Source organism: Enhydra lutris, unplaced genomic scaffold, assembly GCF_002288905.1.
Source record: "Enhydra lutris kenyoni isolate GAN:26980312 unplaced genomic scaffold, ASM228890v2 scaffoldscaffold30, whole genome shotgun sequence".
Taxonomy (NCBI): Eukaryota; Metazoa; Chordata; class Mammalia; order Carnivora; family Mustelidae; genus Enhydra; species Enhydra lutris.
In genome coordinates this window covers 22,449,526-22,463,999 of record NW_019154114.1, presented here as the reverse complement: position 1 = coordinate 22,463,999, position 14,474 = coordinate 22,449,526, and the positions used below count along the sequence as shown (strand labels likewise).

The following is a 14,474-nucleotide window of genomic DNA, read 5'->3' as shown; positions in this document are numbered from 1 at the left end:
TAACAACCCCCCCACCCACCGCTGCCTTCAACACAACAGAAGTCCTGTACTTTGCTCCAGACCCTTCCATCTGGGCATGGTTCAGTGGGGACAGCCCATCTCTGCACCCCCAGTATCAACTAGGTCAGTTTCCAGGTTGGGTGACCCACTGTCAGGGACTGGAATCATCCAGAGCTTTGTCTAGAGCTAGGACCTCGGTCAGGACTCACAGCTCCATTCTCAGAATCAGGTGAGGCCTGCTTTCGTTTCCTCTTGCAGCCATGAACTGAGTGCCGTGAAAACCAGAAATTTATTCGAGTTCTGCAGGCCAGAATCTGAACTCAAGATGCTGGTGGAGCCGTACCCTCAGCGTCCTAGAGCAGAACCCTCGCTTGCCTATTCAGCTTCCTGGCTCCGCAGTCCTGGGCTGGTAGCTGTAGGCAGAGCCCCAGCCTCCGCCTCCATCGCCACAGGCCTCTCCCCACAGGCTGTGTCTGGACTCCTGTCTTCTTACAACAGCATCAGTTGTTTGGGATTTAGGGCCCGTCCTAGTTCAGCATGACTTCACCCTAACTTGATTATATCCGCAAAGAATCTGTTTCCAAACAAGTGCCCATTCCCAGGTTCTAGGGGGTGCGGATCTGGGGAACATTATTCAGCCCAGTGCAAGGTCTCTCCATGTGCTGCCAGCTCTCCCACAATATGATGGCTGGATTCCAAGAGCAAACAGCTCAAGACAACAAGGCGTTTTAAGGAGTTAACCTGGGAAGCCAAACAATATCACTTCCATCCTATGGGTGGAAACAGGTGCGAAGACCTGCCTGGGCTCCGGTGACCCACAGAGAAGAGCCACGCGTGCCCTTGAGTAGCAAGCAGTTGGGAGGGGTCGCCCCGAGTCCCACACAGCGGCGTCAGAACCCCATCTCCCTGGAGTCGGAGACCCAGTCCTGCACGCTCTGTCAGACTCTGCGCCGAGGCTGTTAGCAGTCATCGCAGGGCTGGGGGCGTGGCCACGGATGAACGCAATCCCAGAGGCCTCGCGTCCGAAGACCCGATGAACTCAGTGGCGAACGGAAAAGAGTGGTTAAGCTCCAGTCTTCTGCGGACAAGCAGGAGAGATGACCAGAAGTTAACTGGCTCCTCGGGGTGGGTGTGGCCCTAGGGCAGGGTTCAGTCCAGGGTAAGTGAAATGCCTCTGTGCTGAGCGGTGGTCCGCAAAGCGTCTCAAGGAGATCCCCCGCTTGGTTACAGTGTTTTTCTAAAAGTCCCATTTGAAGTATCTGAAGATACACCCGCAGGGAAATGCCAGGTGGAAATTCCTTAAGAGAAAAAACTCCCAGGCAGGTCGCATCTCAAAAAGTGGTCTGGAGAGCTGAGGGGCCCAGAAATCAAGGGGCAGAACCTGACCAGGGAGGAAGGTCTGCGGAAGACCTTCCTTGCATTGAGCTGGGATCCCCCAAGCACTAAACTTCTCCCATCCCTCCTCCGCACGAGTGGCCTTAGCGCACGGGTCAGGCGCCTGGAAACGAGGCTGGCCTAGTTAGGGAGGGGCCTCCACCCCGCCTCCGGGCCCCCCAGATGCTGCTCTCAGGGACCAGAAATCTGAAACCACAGAAAGACTCTGAGGCCGCCGCACCCACCTGAGGCTGCTTGCCGCATAACCACGTCGAAGCGCACCCGCCGTGCGCACGGGGAGCTCTGGGCCCGGCCCGGGGCGCGCGAGGAGCACCTGCTTCCCCGGCTGGCGCTGCCAAGGCCTAGCTCAGAGGGAGGGGCAGCTGGGACGCACGTTTCCGCGGGCGCCCGCCGAGCGCCGGCCCGCGGTGCCGCGCCAGGATCCGCGCGAGCCGCGGGGTGCCAGGTAGGCTGCAGATGCGGGGGCAGGTGCTCAGCTGAGCGGCACAAGGCCCCGCCCCCAGCCCCGCCCCCGCCCGGGGTAAGCCAAGGGGGCGGTGCCCGACGCAAGCCCCGCCCCGAGCGTCACGGCCGGGGCCGATGGGCGGAGCCACCGGCGCCGGAAGAGCGCGGCAGCTGGACAGGTCCGAGGAGAGGCGGCCGATTGGGCTCAGCTGGGCCGAGCGGTCGCTCGCGGGGCCCACGGCACGATCTGGTGGGCGAGGTGGGTGGGGGGTCTCTGTTCGGAGCTGCTAAGTGGGCGAGGTCGCCGGGCTGTAGGGGGACATGTGGATGCGGGGGGGATGGGGGGCCGCACAGCCGGAGGGGACAGGGTCACCAGGCCGGAGGGGGGATATGTGGATGGTGGGGGGTGGCGCACAGCCGGCGGGGAGAGGTCTGGTTCCTGACCCCGTACCCCCGCCCGCCAGAATGGGCAGCAGCTCGCTGTCCGAGGACTACCGCCTGTGCCTGGAGCGTGAGCTGCGGCGTGGCCGCGCGGGCGTGTGCGGGGACCCATCGCTGCGCGCGGTGCTGTGGCAGATCCTGGTGGAAGACTTCGACCTGCACGGGGCGCTGCAGGACGACGCGCTGGCGCTGCTCACCGATGGTCTGTGGGGCCGCGCTGACCTGGCCCCAGCGCTGCGTGGCTTGGCCCGCGCCTTCGAGCTACTGGAGCTGGCTGCTGTGCACCTGTACCTGCTGCCCTGGAGGAAAGAGTTCTCCACCATTAAGGTATGGCGCCGGGCGGAGGAGGCGCCCCTGCTCGGGTTGCTGTGTACCGTGTGGGCAGAGGCTACCACTGGAACAAGGGATTTCAGAGGTCTTCAGAGCTGGGTGGGTCTCCGGGGCTCAGAAGGGATTTGGGGCACTTTGGGGCAGCTTTGACCAAGGTCGTTCCCCCACCCACCTGGCAGTCCCAGGGCTGAAAACAGGGTGTGGGTGGAGGCCACCGCCCCAGGTGCCTGCATCCTGGGGAGATCCTTGCTCCACAAAGCTTGAATCACTGTCCTCCCCCAAAGTGGCCTCACAGCCCCTGCAGCACAGAAATCCCAGGACAGGGGTTATAGAAGGAACTTGATGTTCCACAGTCACCCTAATCCTTCCATGGCCCCATTTACAGAAGAGAACTTCGAGTGGGTGTATCCCCTGTGAAGTAGGTAGGGGCTGGAGGCCCTGCACACCCCAGGGTCTGCACTGATCACCCCATGGCATAAGCTGCTGGCCTGCAGGAGGGCCAGACGTTTGGCCCTCAAAGCTAATTTGGAAGAGTAGGAAGGTGCTGATGTCATTGGGCACGTGGGCGAGTCCACCTCCGCTGGTTGCCATGGCAGCAGCAGCCTCCCTCTCTCTCTCCCTCTCCGTACCCACCTCCCTCCTTCCCTCCCTCCCTCCCTTTCCCTCTCCCCTCTTTCTCACCCCACCCTTCTCTCCTCCTCTCCCTCTCCAGAGGCGAGCTCTGGAGCTCACTGCTTCATGGGGACACCTGGTGGTCAGAGGTTCTAGGCCATGTTCATTCAGATTAACAGGGTGGGAGGCACCCTCAAGCCCCAGATCCACAGATAGCCAAGAACAGAGGGACAGGCCTGCACTTGAGGTGCTCCTGGGCTTTGGTGTCAGGCAGACATGGTTGGGATCTGGTTCTGCTTTCTCTTGGCTCTGTGGCTTTGTGCCAGTTACCCAATCTCTCTGAGCCGTGTCCTCATTTGTGAAACAGACACAAGGACAGCGCAGGGTCCAGGTCTGCTGTGAGGGGTGAAGGCAAACCCCCAAGTACAGTCCCTGCCCACAGCAGTGCTCAGTCTACGGGAGGTGTCCCCAGAAGCTGTCAGCAGAGGAATGCTGACAGCATCCCAGAGTTCTGGAATTTTAGAACTGGTTGTGTCACAGGACTGTCATCCTCCAAGCCTTCCGGGCCCTCACAGGACTGCAGCCTGGAGAGCACTTTCCCGAAAATCTGGCCTCCAGGGTTCTCAGCTCAGCCGCACATTAGAGCCTCCATCTACCTGATAGAAGGCTTCACAGCTGGGAAAAACAACTGGCTAAGCTCTGTCCCAGTGGGGAAACTCTCCAGAACAGGAAGAGGGAAGGTGGGGTTCAGAACAGCAGATAAGCACCCCCATTTGTATCTGCATGACCCAATCTCAGCAAAGCCCCAGGGGTGACAGGAGGTGGAGACCCCAAGGGAAGTGAGGTGTTTTGTTTTTAAGATTTGAGAGAGTGAGTGGGAGCAGGAGTGGGGGGGTGGGGAGGAGAGGCAGAAGCAGACTCCCTGCTGAGCCCGAGACAACATCTAGGACCTGATGGGACCAGAGACCTAAGCGGGGGAAAGAGCTCACCTGACGGAGACCCGAGACGCCACTGAATTTAGATTTCTGAATGTGGAGGCTCTTTACCTTGTTTGGATTTCTAAGCTGGGCCTGCCCCCGCCATGAACACGGGTCTGCAGGGGTGGGTCGGAGTGTGTGTTGAGCAGCCCTTCTGAAGGGAGTGTCAGCCCAGCCGGGAATGGCCTGGTTCTGGGGGAAGCCAAGGCTAGGAGGAGCCTGAGCGTGGGTCGGGTCTCGGGCGGGCTGCTGCTGACCAGAACCCTCCTCCGCAGACCTTTTCAGGGGGCTACGTGCATGTGCTCAAGGGCGCTCTCTCAGAGGACCTCCTCCTCCAGAGCTTCCAGAAGATGGGCTACGTGCCCAGGGACAACCACCGCCTCATGATGGCTGCCCTGCCCCCTGCCTGCCAGCTGCTGCAAGTGGCCCTGGGCTGCTTTGCCCTCCGGCTGGAGTGTGAAATCCTGGGTGAGGTGCTCGCGCGTCTGGGCACCAGCGTGCTGCCGGCTGAGGAGCTGCTGCAGGCCCGGCGGGCCAGTGCAGACGTGGCCTCCTGTGTGGCCTGGCTCCAGCAGCGGCTGGCCCGGGAAGAGGAGCCGCCGCCTCTGCCCCCCCCGGGGCTCCCCAACTGTCTACCGGACCCCTCTGGACCTCTACCGGGACCTGCAGGAGGATGAGGGCTCGGAGGAAGCCAGCCTGTATGGGGGGGCCTCCCCAGGCCCTGACTCCCCGCCCCCCGAGCTGGCCTGTGGCCCTGCACTCTGGGAGCAGAGCGCCAAACTGTGGGGGGCTGGAGGCGGGGCCTGGGAGCCCCTGGGGGAGGCTGAGGTGCTGCGGCAGGCCAGCAGCCCACCCTATGGGGCCTTGGAGGAGGAGCTGGAGCCCGAGCCTGAGGCCTTCTCCTTTCTCTCCCTGCGGCGAGAGCTGCTGAGTCAGCCTGGAGACATGGCTGTCCCCCAAACCCCAGGGAGCCCCAGGCAGGCCAGCCCCCAGTCCCCTGGCTACCAGGTGCATAGCTGCCTAGCTCCTGGGGCCCTGCCCGGCCTCTGCTGTGACACATGTCGCCAGCTGCATGCGTCCCACTGTGCTGCCCTGCCCACCTGCCGTCCAGGCCATGCACTCCGCCCACTGCTCAGTGACACCCAGCGGCGCCTATGGCTGCGGCGTGCACAGGTGGACACCCTGCTCTATGATGGACCCGGGGCCCAACCTTAAGCCCAGCCAGGCCCTGCATCAAGGGCCTCCCAGAGACTGTTTCTGTGGTGCTTCTCTGGGCCTCATCACTCTTCAGGCCTAAGCCCCCGGCCACCCTGCCCCTTGGGGACTCCTGAGCACAGCAAGGTGGGGAATCAGGCTTCGCAAGGCAGGAGGTGGGGTCCTGCCTTCCATGAGAAGCTCTTGCCTTGGCCTGGCCTGCTCCCTACCCCTGCGCCCAACATCCAGGCCTGTGTCCAAATGTGCTCCGTGGGGGAGTCTCACCGCCCAGCCTAGAGCCAATGAGGGCCCCTCCTCCTCTTCCCCTCTCCTTCCCCGCCCCACTGTAGGGCCAGCACTCAGCCTGTAGCCCTTGACCTGATCCCTACCGCTGTCCCTCAGAACACGGCTTCCCGTGTCCAGGGGAGATTCTCCTCACAGGGGTGTCCTTGGCCATGGAGCACCACTGTGGCCAGTCTGGGGTCTCTGCCGGGCCACGGCTGACCTAGCCCCTGGCCTGGTGGTGTCCTAAGCCAGTGCTGAACCAGCTGCGGCCTGGCTTGAGACGGGCTGCACCGGGCAGTTTGGTCCACATGTGGGGGAAGAAATGGTCTGATCTCAGTGAGAAGGCTCCCCAAAAGCCCAGAGCACGGGCAGCGGGGGAAGGAGGCAGCTAGTGGAGCCGGCCAGGCTACATCACTCCCCTCGCAGGGGCAGTCAGGTCCACCGCCCATGAGCCACCTGCTGCTGCCTTTCTGCCCCACAGGCTCCAGAAGGCAGGGCGGGAGGCACGGGGGCTTCTCCCGAGAATGCTCCCTGTGTCTGGGGTAAAGACGTGGCCAGGCTCTCCAGCAGCCACCTGCTGAGGCAGACTCTCAAGGCCAAGACAGGCGGGCAGAGCCCCTTCCCCTGGGAACTGTTTAGCCACAGGACGAGAGGGGAGAGGGGAAAGGTGTGGCGCTCGGCCCCCCCTGCTTGTCCGCCTCCCTTTCCCCCCAGCACTCACAGGAGTCAGAACACTGAAGTTCATTAAAGGACACTGAACCTGCTCACGCCTGTAAGAAAACCTTTTATCTCTCAGAGTTCCTGTTAGCACCAACTTGTGCCCCTTCCCCTCTGGGCCTCAGTGCAGGGATAGGGACAGCCTATCAGGTGGGATATGGCCCACACCTGATCTCTCCTTCCCATTCTGAATGCGCCTGGGGAGGGGGTGGTGCACCACAGCCTCTCCCTTCCCCGGACAGACCCTGGTGATCAGGAGGGGACAAGCAACCATGCAGGGTCTCTGCGTCCCAAGCCAGCAACAGCCACTGAATTGGGCCCCGCAGATGTTTCCTCCTGGGAGGGGAGGGTCCTGAGCTTTTACCAGCTGAGGCCATGGCAACAGGTGTCCAGGAGCGTCCTGCCCCTTCGGGTAGCTCCACCCACATCCACCCCCGCTCTTCTGGGGAAGGGGTGTGATCAGCTGGAGCAGCGTGCTGGTCTCCACCCGCTGCAGAGCCTGGACCGCAGAGGCCTCCCCGTTTCACTGCTGTCCACCGCTGTGCACCAGGGTCGTGCCGGCCGGGCAGAGGGCCCACCGGTCACGGCTTACAGCGCTTGCCCTGACCCTCAGACGTGGCTGGGGCGGCCTGCTTGTTCCGGTGGTGGGGGAAGGTGGGCATGAGCTCCGGCTCACAGGCTGCAGGAGGAGTGCGTTTGGGTCTGAGAACCCCACTGTGCATCTGTGATGAGCCCTGGGGTCACCTTTCCCTCCGCTCCCCTCAGGGAACAGTCTCTGCGACCAAACAGCACCCACATGGGCCTCAGCACACAGCCCCTGCCTGCCCAGGCCTGCCCCACCACCCCTCAGAGGCCCGAGGAGCAGAGTGAGGCTGTGCCCCAATACACCCACCCCAGACAGAAAGGGCCACAAGAGAACCCCCTGCGGGGATCAGTGGAGGTCGGGGGCTGTGTGGGAGACTCACGCAGGGGCTTCTCCTTGAAGTATGAGCTCTCCAAGCCATCTCTGGCTGTTGCCCTGGAGAGGAGGCCTCCATGTCAACAGAACCGCGGCTGACCACTGAGGCTGGTTTCCCTCATACCCACCCAGCTCCGCAGCCTCTGGTATAAAAGGCAAGTGGCCAGCATGGGTCTGGGGCCCAGAAACAGATGGGAAACCCAGAACGGACTCCATGACCTGGGTGAGCAGGGACCACCCGAATTGGGGACCTGGTCCTCCACGTCTGTGTCTGGGGAGGGGGCATCTCTGCGGCAGCACGGCCGGAGTTCTGAAAACCCCTCCCGAGGGCTCGAGGTGGAGGGGTCCCCATTCCTATTTTAGTATATGTGCTGCCGAAGCGAGCAGAGGGGTCCCCATTCCTAACCACAGGTCAGGTCAGCACCTTTTTTTTGGGGTCGTACATGAAGAGGAAGTTGAGCAGGCGCAGGCCAGCCTCTGAGAGCCACGGGAACTTGTGTTTGAGGTTGTTGTACGGCTGCTTCCTCAGGCTGTACTGACCCACCAGTGGCAGCCTGGAAAACCCCTGCAGGGAGCAGGAGCTGAGCATGGGGCTGACCTGGGCAGGGGGGTGGGTGAGAGCAGAGGCCAGGCACTCACTGGCCAGATGTTCTCACTGGGCGTGCCCAGCAGCTGCACAATCAGGTCCACCTGGTGGATCTCGGACGTGCCGGGGAGAAGGGGCTTGTGGGCCAGCAGCTCGGCCAGGATGCAGCCCATGGCCCTGCAGAGGACAGCAGGCCTTACCTCATGCACCTCTGCTGAGGCCAAGGGCTGGGTCAGGACCAGGTGGAGCTTGGGAGGAGGTCACGATGGGACGCAACCCCGTCCCAAATGGCCCCTCTGGGTGACCATGAGGGCAGGGCCTTTCTTCTGTGGAAGCTACGTTCTCATGCTTCCTCTTGGGATCCCAGGCTTCAGCCCTCCCCCTCCTCCGGGCGCTGGGAGGCTGTCAAAGACCCCAGCCCTGCCCCTGCCAGCCCCCGTGGGACCCACCCCAGCCCTTCCCCCAGGCCCCGGTAGACACGTTCACATCTCACCACATGTCGATGCTGGTTGTCTGCGTGGTGGTTCCCAAAAGCAGTTCGGGGGCTCGGTACCTGCAAACACAAGCACTCCCCCTTGTCCCCTGCAGTAAAGCCTGGGCCTCCACCAGCCTTCCTGATAGCCTGAGGCAGCCAGGGCTCTGGACTGCCAGCCCCAGCTCAGACCACCTCATCCTCTCAGCCCACTAATGTGGGCGACGCGCCCGGTACCAACAACTTCGCTGGGCAGCTCCTCCAGGTCTACGTCAGCCCAGTGCGGGGACAGAGCTGGCTGACGCGCGGTACAAGACAGAGGACTTCAACATCCTATGGTCAACTACAACCCTGGTCTGCTGCTGCTTAAAAGCATGTGAGAAAAAACAACAGAAAGCTGCGTAAACCCCCCATTCCACAGACAGAAGCCTGAGAGGGCTCAGAACCAGGCAGGGCCCTCCCACCCTGCCGTGATGTCGTGTCCCCCCGAGAGCCCCGCTGTCTCGGGAAGCTGTGCTCAACCCAGCCTGAGTGTGGGTGGCCCTTCGAGGCTCCACAGCCCTCAGGATCCTTGTGCGGCTTCAGCACGATCACCCCCAAAACTGCCTCCGCCAGACGCACTCATCCGAGGGACTCACCAGAGCGTGACCACCTTGGGGGTCATCGGCTTCACTGGGATGCCATAGGCCCGGGCCAGGCCGAAATCCGCTGTGATAAAGGCAGGAGAAGCAGGAGACGCAGTGTCACCCGGCGGGGGGCGGGGGGGTGGCGTGTGTGCGCTAAGGAGCTGCCATGTGCGAACCAGCTCTTTGCCCTCAGGGGACTGGCAAGCACTGACCTGCTCCCCGCTCCAGGTAGCCTCCCACAGACACCGGCCACAGCGCCGGCACCCAGCACCCACCTGTCTTCACACAGCCCTTATCGGTCATGAGCAAGTTGGACACCTTCAGGTCCCTGGGACAGAAAGGGAACGTCAGCGATCCCCAGGACACGAGCCCCATGGGCAACTGGGTTGTGACCATCACAGGCAGACTCAGAATATTGTCCTGTATGTCCCCTGTCGGAACTTGGTAAACACGGGGATGGCAGGCACTACACGGCCAACCTGCAGCCGGGAGGACCAGCTCTCAGTGCCTGTCTCGGGCCTAACACCCAGTCCTGTGCCCACTCCCCACCCAAGGCTGTACCAGCTGCCATAAGACACAAGAAGCTGCTGCTCGCACAGTCCTGCCCTGAGCCTGGAAGGTCCCCCACTTTCCTGGTCTGTGTGACGAGACTGCAGGAGGGATGTGTCCACTGCAGGACTTCTCACAGCTTTGACTATGCACCCATCATCAGCTCCCCTGGGGGGAAAGCGGGTGCTGTTTGGGCCTGGATCTTGCCCCAAGGAACATTTACAGAACGGCACTGAGGCCAAGTCATTTCCTCTCCAGGGGCCAGGACGGGCGGTCTCCCTTCCCATGGGTCACAAACCTGCCCTCCAGACAAACGTCCCTCCAGGCCCCACCCTCCTCAGACTCATCCCCCACCTGGGGCCCCTCCTACCTGTGGATGATGAAGTTCTGATGCAGGTACTGGAGGCCACGGAGCACTTGCAGTACAATGCACTTGACCTACTCAAAAAGCAGGATGCATCAGTTAAATGTGCCACAAGGTAGATGGGACGATGCCTCCACTCCAGGCCCTCCAGCCTCACACCTGGGCCTCAGAGAAGGGTGTCGGCATGTTCTCCAGAAGGCTGGCCAGGTCTTGCTCACAATAACCCATCACCAGAAAGATGCTGCAAGGAAAGGGGAAGACACAGAGCACCTCTCACGTCCTCCCAGGCAGGCCAAAGGGGTTGCAGGAGGGACGAATTTCATCTGGGGGGAGCACAGGGAGGAGACAGGCTGGGCAGGCTCGGCAGGGCCCAGTGCAGAGGACCAGCAGACTGCCTACCTTTCCAGGTGGTTCCCCACAACCACTTCCTTCAGCTCCACGATATTCGGATGGCGAAGGCGAAGGAGCAGTGTGATCTCTCGAAGGCTGCTGATGGGGACCCCTGCAGCCAGACAGCCTCCTCAGTGCGCTGCACCCCTACCCCAGCAGGGCTCTGCCCACAACCTCAGAGAGAATCAAGACCACCTGAACAGGAACCTTTAACTCTTCCTTCATTCAATCATGTAAGACAGCAACCCTCTGTGCTGACCACTCAACAGGACACATGTCCACACTGAGCACAGCAAGGCCCTGCTGGCACAGCCAGCCAGGAAGGTGCTGGTGGGCAGAAATCAGGGGCATGTGGAGCACAGGGGCTGCCAGCCTGGTCTTAGGCAGGGAGGGCTGGGTGGAGGGGTGACAGCTGGGCGGAGACAGAAGGTAGGGCCGTCACCACACGGGGGGAGAAGACGAACTGCAGGGGAGCTAAGGCCTGCAGTACGGGGGTGAGGACAAGGGGCTGGGGAAGGACAGGAGAGGCAAGGCCAGCCTACAGCCTCCCAGAAACAGGACCCCTTTAACCCTAATGCAGTGGCTCTCAAAATGAGGTGGTCAGGCCAGAGGAAGCCTCAGAGAACTGGCACCTTTCTGCCCCTCCCACGTGGGCTCACCATCCTTCTCCTTGTCCATCCGAACCTTCTTCAGGGCAACAATCTCGTCCGTCTGGGTGTCCCGGGCCCGATCTGGAATGAAAACTCACCCATGATGGAATCTTACTTGATCCCGCACCACACACCCTTATGCCACACAGGGGCCTCGTTGTGAACTCTGGGGGGGTCCCCATTCTCTTCTTCTTGATAACCGGATGCCCAGGGACACTAGGTCCCAACTGTGCAAGCCGCACTGCCAGCCCCAGCACACACATGCTCTCTGGGGAGTCCTCTCCACTGAGCTGGGTACAGCTGGGTACAGGGTGCTAGTTACAAGGAGCTCCCTCCAAGTTTTCCTCCTTAGAGTCAGGATGTAGGTCACCACTTTGGCTTCTGTCTGCTACGTTCAAGCAGCAGCAAATAAGATACTTTATCTAGGAAAAAACGCTTATTTTGTGCAAAGGAGGCTCTTCAAGGCACTCACGTGCGAAGCTTCCTTATCAGTGTGCTGCACACCAACCTCCCGGCCGCTTCACAAAGCCGCCCCAGCTGCTTCTGGAAGCTCTAGGTTCTGCTCTAACAGTTCCCTCCACTTGCAACCACACCGAGAATCGGAGGCTGGCACTGAGGATTGTTACACCACGGATCAGAGCTCCCCTGCACAACTTCTACCATGTGATGAGGGTTTACTTGCTTCTAGCCCTAACACTGCTACTGCTGGGACAGTCCCCTGCGCCCGAGGACACCCATCTTGGCCACTTACACACAATGCCATAGGTGCCTTCCCCGATGCGGTTCAGCTTCTCAAACTCCTTCACGCTCCGACACCGTCCCAGCTGAAAGACAGGGGCCGGCAGGGCAGGGCTTGGGCAGCTAAAGGAACAACTAGAGACGGATACCGAACACTTAATCCGTACCGAGGAGCTCACTCTGTTTGCTGCTCACCAACCGAAGATAGCCACACCCTTGGGTGTTCAGATGAGAAAAGAGGAAAGATGCTACTGGGCCAGCAGACACTTGGTAGGCACTACCACAGACAGCCTTTTCCCTTCCAATCCCATGGTCCAGATGTATGCTGTCCACAAACGACAACCACTGGCCACATCTGGCTGGCACGAATTAACGGTAAAATTTCATTTCCTCAGCTGCCATGTGTGTTGTGCTCCTCGGTGCCACATGGCTCATGGTAACCATCCTGGACAAGTCAGAAAGCAACATTTCTTCTTTTTTTCCTAAGTAGGGTCCACACCCAACGTAGGGCTTTAATTCACAACCCCAAGATCAAGAGTCCACAGAAGGAAACATTTCCACCGTCAGAAAAAACTGAGCGGCACCAGTCTAAATTATGCTCCGGAGATGGACAAAGCTTCTACCAAACGCCATGGAAACACTTCTGTGGCAGAGACTAACTGACCCCAACACCCACCCAGTATTTCTTCCTCTGAGTTAGGGAACAGCCCGGTGGCACGTGGCTACCCAGCAGGTGGCTGTATTTCCCACCATTGTATTTTGCAGCTAGGCAAGTCCATTTCAGTCCACTTTGGCCAATGGGATATGAGCAGAGAGGACAAGGGCTTCAAGGAAGGGACTCCCTGGTCAAAGGAAGTTGGCCGCCCACTCCTTTCAATCTCTGAAGCAGGGTGGGATTTGGACCAAGTGCAGGTAGATCTACAAGACAGGTAACGAGTGCCTGGCCCTACCTTGTGGAAAATAGCTCCCTCTCCCTGGATGTTAGGGGAGAGAAAAATGAGAGAATTTTGAGCCAGCTCCAGGCCCAGCAAAGAGCACGACATCCTCAGGGCGCCTGGGGGGCTCCGTCGGTGAAGCATCTGCCTTCAGCTCAGGTCCTGATCCCAGGGTTCTGGGATCGAGCCCTACATCGAGCTTCCTGTTCAGTGGGGAGCCTGCTTCTCCTTCTGCCCCTGCCCCGCCCCTGTTCATGGTCCACCCCCACCCAAATTAAAATCTTAAAAAAAAAAAAAGGTTGGACGCTTGACTGACTGAGTCACCAGGCTCCCCTAAAGCCCACACTCGAGCCACTGCTTCTGGGGCTGCACTCCTAGCAGAAGGCCTGTACGCTAACACGCCTGCGTGATGAGGGACGCTTGCCCATGTACTGGACCGGCATGTCCCCTTGGCTAGAAGCACATGCAGCAAAGCTCCAATTCTCGCAGCCCCTCTGGCCTTGCTGCCTCTCACCTTCTCCGTCATCGGCCTCCATCTCATTCCGTCCTACCACTCGGGGGACAGGTGGGAACCACCGGCACCGAGCGCTTCCCAGAGGTGGCTTCGGGCTCCCCCCCCCCCCCCCGCCCCCCAGTTCTTCCTCACATTCTCTCCCGTGACGACTCCTGGCTCGGCCGAGTCACGCTGCTTCTCATCTCTTGGCGCTGCCCCGACATTCCAGGTCGGCACGCCAGGCTTCCCTGTCTCTCCGCACGTCAGAACCCTAGTCCCACGGACCAGCCCAGCAGAACGTCCTGCAAGCTGCCCCCAAGCTGAACACAATTCTTCCTCTGAAATCCTGCTATTTCCGCAGCCAGAAGCACCACGCGGGGCTGCTCCTCTGGGTGTCTGGGCTCCCATCACGCCCCGCGGTCCTGGGAATGCAGCGGGCACCTGCTGCGCGTCGGGGGATGCACCATGGCCCGAGGACCGCCACCGAGCGTTCGTGACCCTGACCGGCCTCTCAGAGCGCCGGGTACGGCCCGGCCCAGCCCCCAGAGCTCCAACGACGACTCCATACCCCCAAGCTTCACTCTCCCCACCCTGTAACGGCCGCTGACTGGACCACACGACGGGGCCGTATGCAGAGGCCTCACGCAGAGCAAGAAACGAACGGAAGCTGCCGGCTCTCAGGCGGGGCGCGGCCCGGCCCATTCACAGCGCACCAGGAGAGCAGGCGGCCGAGGCGACCCCCGACCCCCGACCAAACCCCCCAGAGCCCAGAGCCCGCTCTTCACAGGCAGCTGGCCACGGGATAGCCCCGGGGTCTGCCCCCAGACCCGGCCCTCGGCCCCAGAGCCCCTCAGCCCCCCAGTCCCAGAGCCCCTCAGCCCCCCAGCTTTGGAGCCCCGGATTCCCTCAGCCTCTCAACCCGGAGCCCCTCAGGCCCCCAGCCCCTCAGCCCCGGAGCCCTCAGCCTTGGAGCCCCAGAGCCCCATCAGCCCCGGAGTCCCTCAGCCCCGCCGCCGGCTTCTGCGCCGGCCGCCAGGAGCTCTGGGACTGTCGTTCCCGCCCGCGTCGGAAACCTCAATGCTTTAGTGCGACTCTCAGGAGCCCCAGGGAGTTCCAGGCCCGCCCTGCCGCCGGCAGAGCTCCCCGAGCGGCCCCCCGACGCACCCTGTGTTCCGGAGGCACCGTGAAGAAGCCCTCCTTACGGATACACTTCAGACGGATCTGCTCCGACTCGGACTCCGCGTCCCCCATGCCCAGCGCCGCCCCCCCCCACCGCCCTAGTGCGCAGGCGCGGACGAGATTCTTCGGCGCAGGCGTG

General features: G+C 61.5%; 2 protein-coding genes across 8 annotated transcripts; one reads left to right on the top strand and one right to left on the bottom strand.

Annotated features, from left to right (window-relative positions):
* Positions 1-1,958: 1,958 nt before the first annotated feature.
* On the top strand, positions 1,959-6,404 carry LOC111152759 (spermatogenesis associated 2 like). The gene is given in 4 exon segments (XM_022511376.1): positions 1,959-2,098; positions 2,304-2,607; positions 4,475-4,807; positions 4,809-6,404. Coding segments are annotated over 3 exon segments (1,242 nt in total). The 5' UTR covers positions 1,959-2,098; position 2,304; the 3' UTR covers positions 5,415-6,404.
* Positions 6,405-6,445: 41 nt separating this feature from the next.
* LOC111152760 (cyclin dependent kinase 10) lies at positions 6,446-14,421 on the bottom strand. 7 transcript variants are annotated; one of them, XM_022511377.1, is made up of 13 exons: positions 14,321-14,421; positions 11,742-11,814; positions 11,000-11,071; positions 10,350-10,452; positions 10,110-10,191; positions 9,957-10,024; positions 9,313-9,365; positions 9,050-9,119; positions 8,433-8,492; positions 7,993-8,116; positions 7,778-7,907; positions 7,361-7,413; positions 6,446-7,074 (listed from the first exon to the last, which is right to left on the bottom strand). In XM_022511377.1, the coding sequence occupies exons 1-13, from the start codon at positions 14,405-14,407 to the stop codon at positions 6,919-6,921; spliced, it is 1,131 nt and encodes a 376-aa protein (XP_022367085.1). In that variant the 5' UTR covers positions 14,408-14,421; the 3' UTR covers positions 6,446-6,918. The 7 variants fall into 7 exon arrangements, with proteins under 7 accessions (XP_022367085.1, XP_022367087.1, XP_022367086.1 ...); XM_022511379.1 differs by having other exon boundaries at positions 6,918-7,074; positions 7,776-7,918; XM_022511378.1 differs by having other exon boundaries at positions 6,918-7,074; positions 7,361-7,415; positions 7,781-7,918.
* Between the last annotated feature and the right edge of the window lie 53 nt (positions 14,422-14,474).

Excerpts from the sequence above, each read along its gene's own strand:
- LOC111152760 (XM_022511377.1), bottom strand. The coding sequence starts at position 14,407 with ATGGGGGACGCGGAGTCCGAGTCGGAGCAGATCCGTCTGAAGTGTATC. Across the intron at positions 10,453-10,999 it reads GATGGACAAGGAGAAGGATG|GGGTCCCCATCAGCAGCCTT; the intron begins GTGAGCCCACGT and ends GTCTGGCTGCAG. Across the intron at positions 8,493-9,049 it reads CCCAAGGTGGTCACGCTCTG|GTACCGAGCCCCCGAACTGC; the intron begins GTGAGTCCCTCG and ends TTGTGTTTGCAG.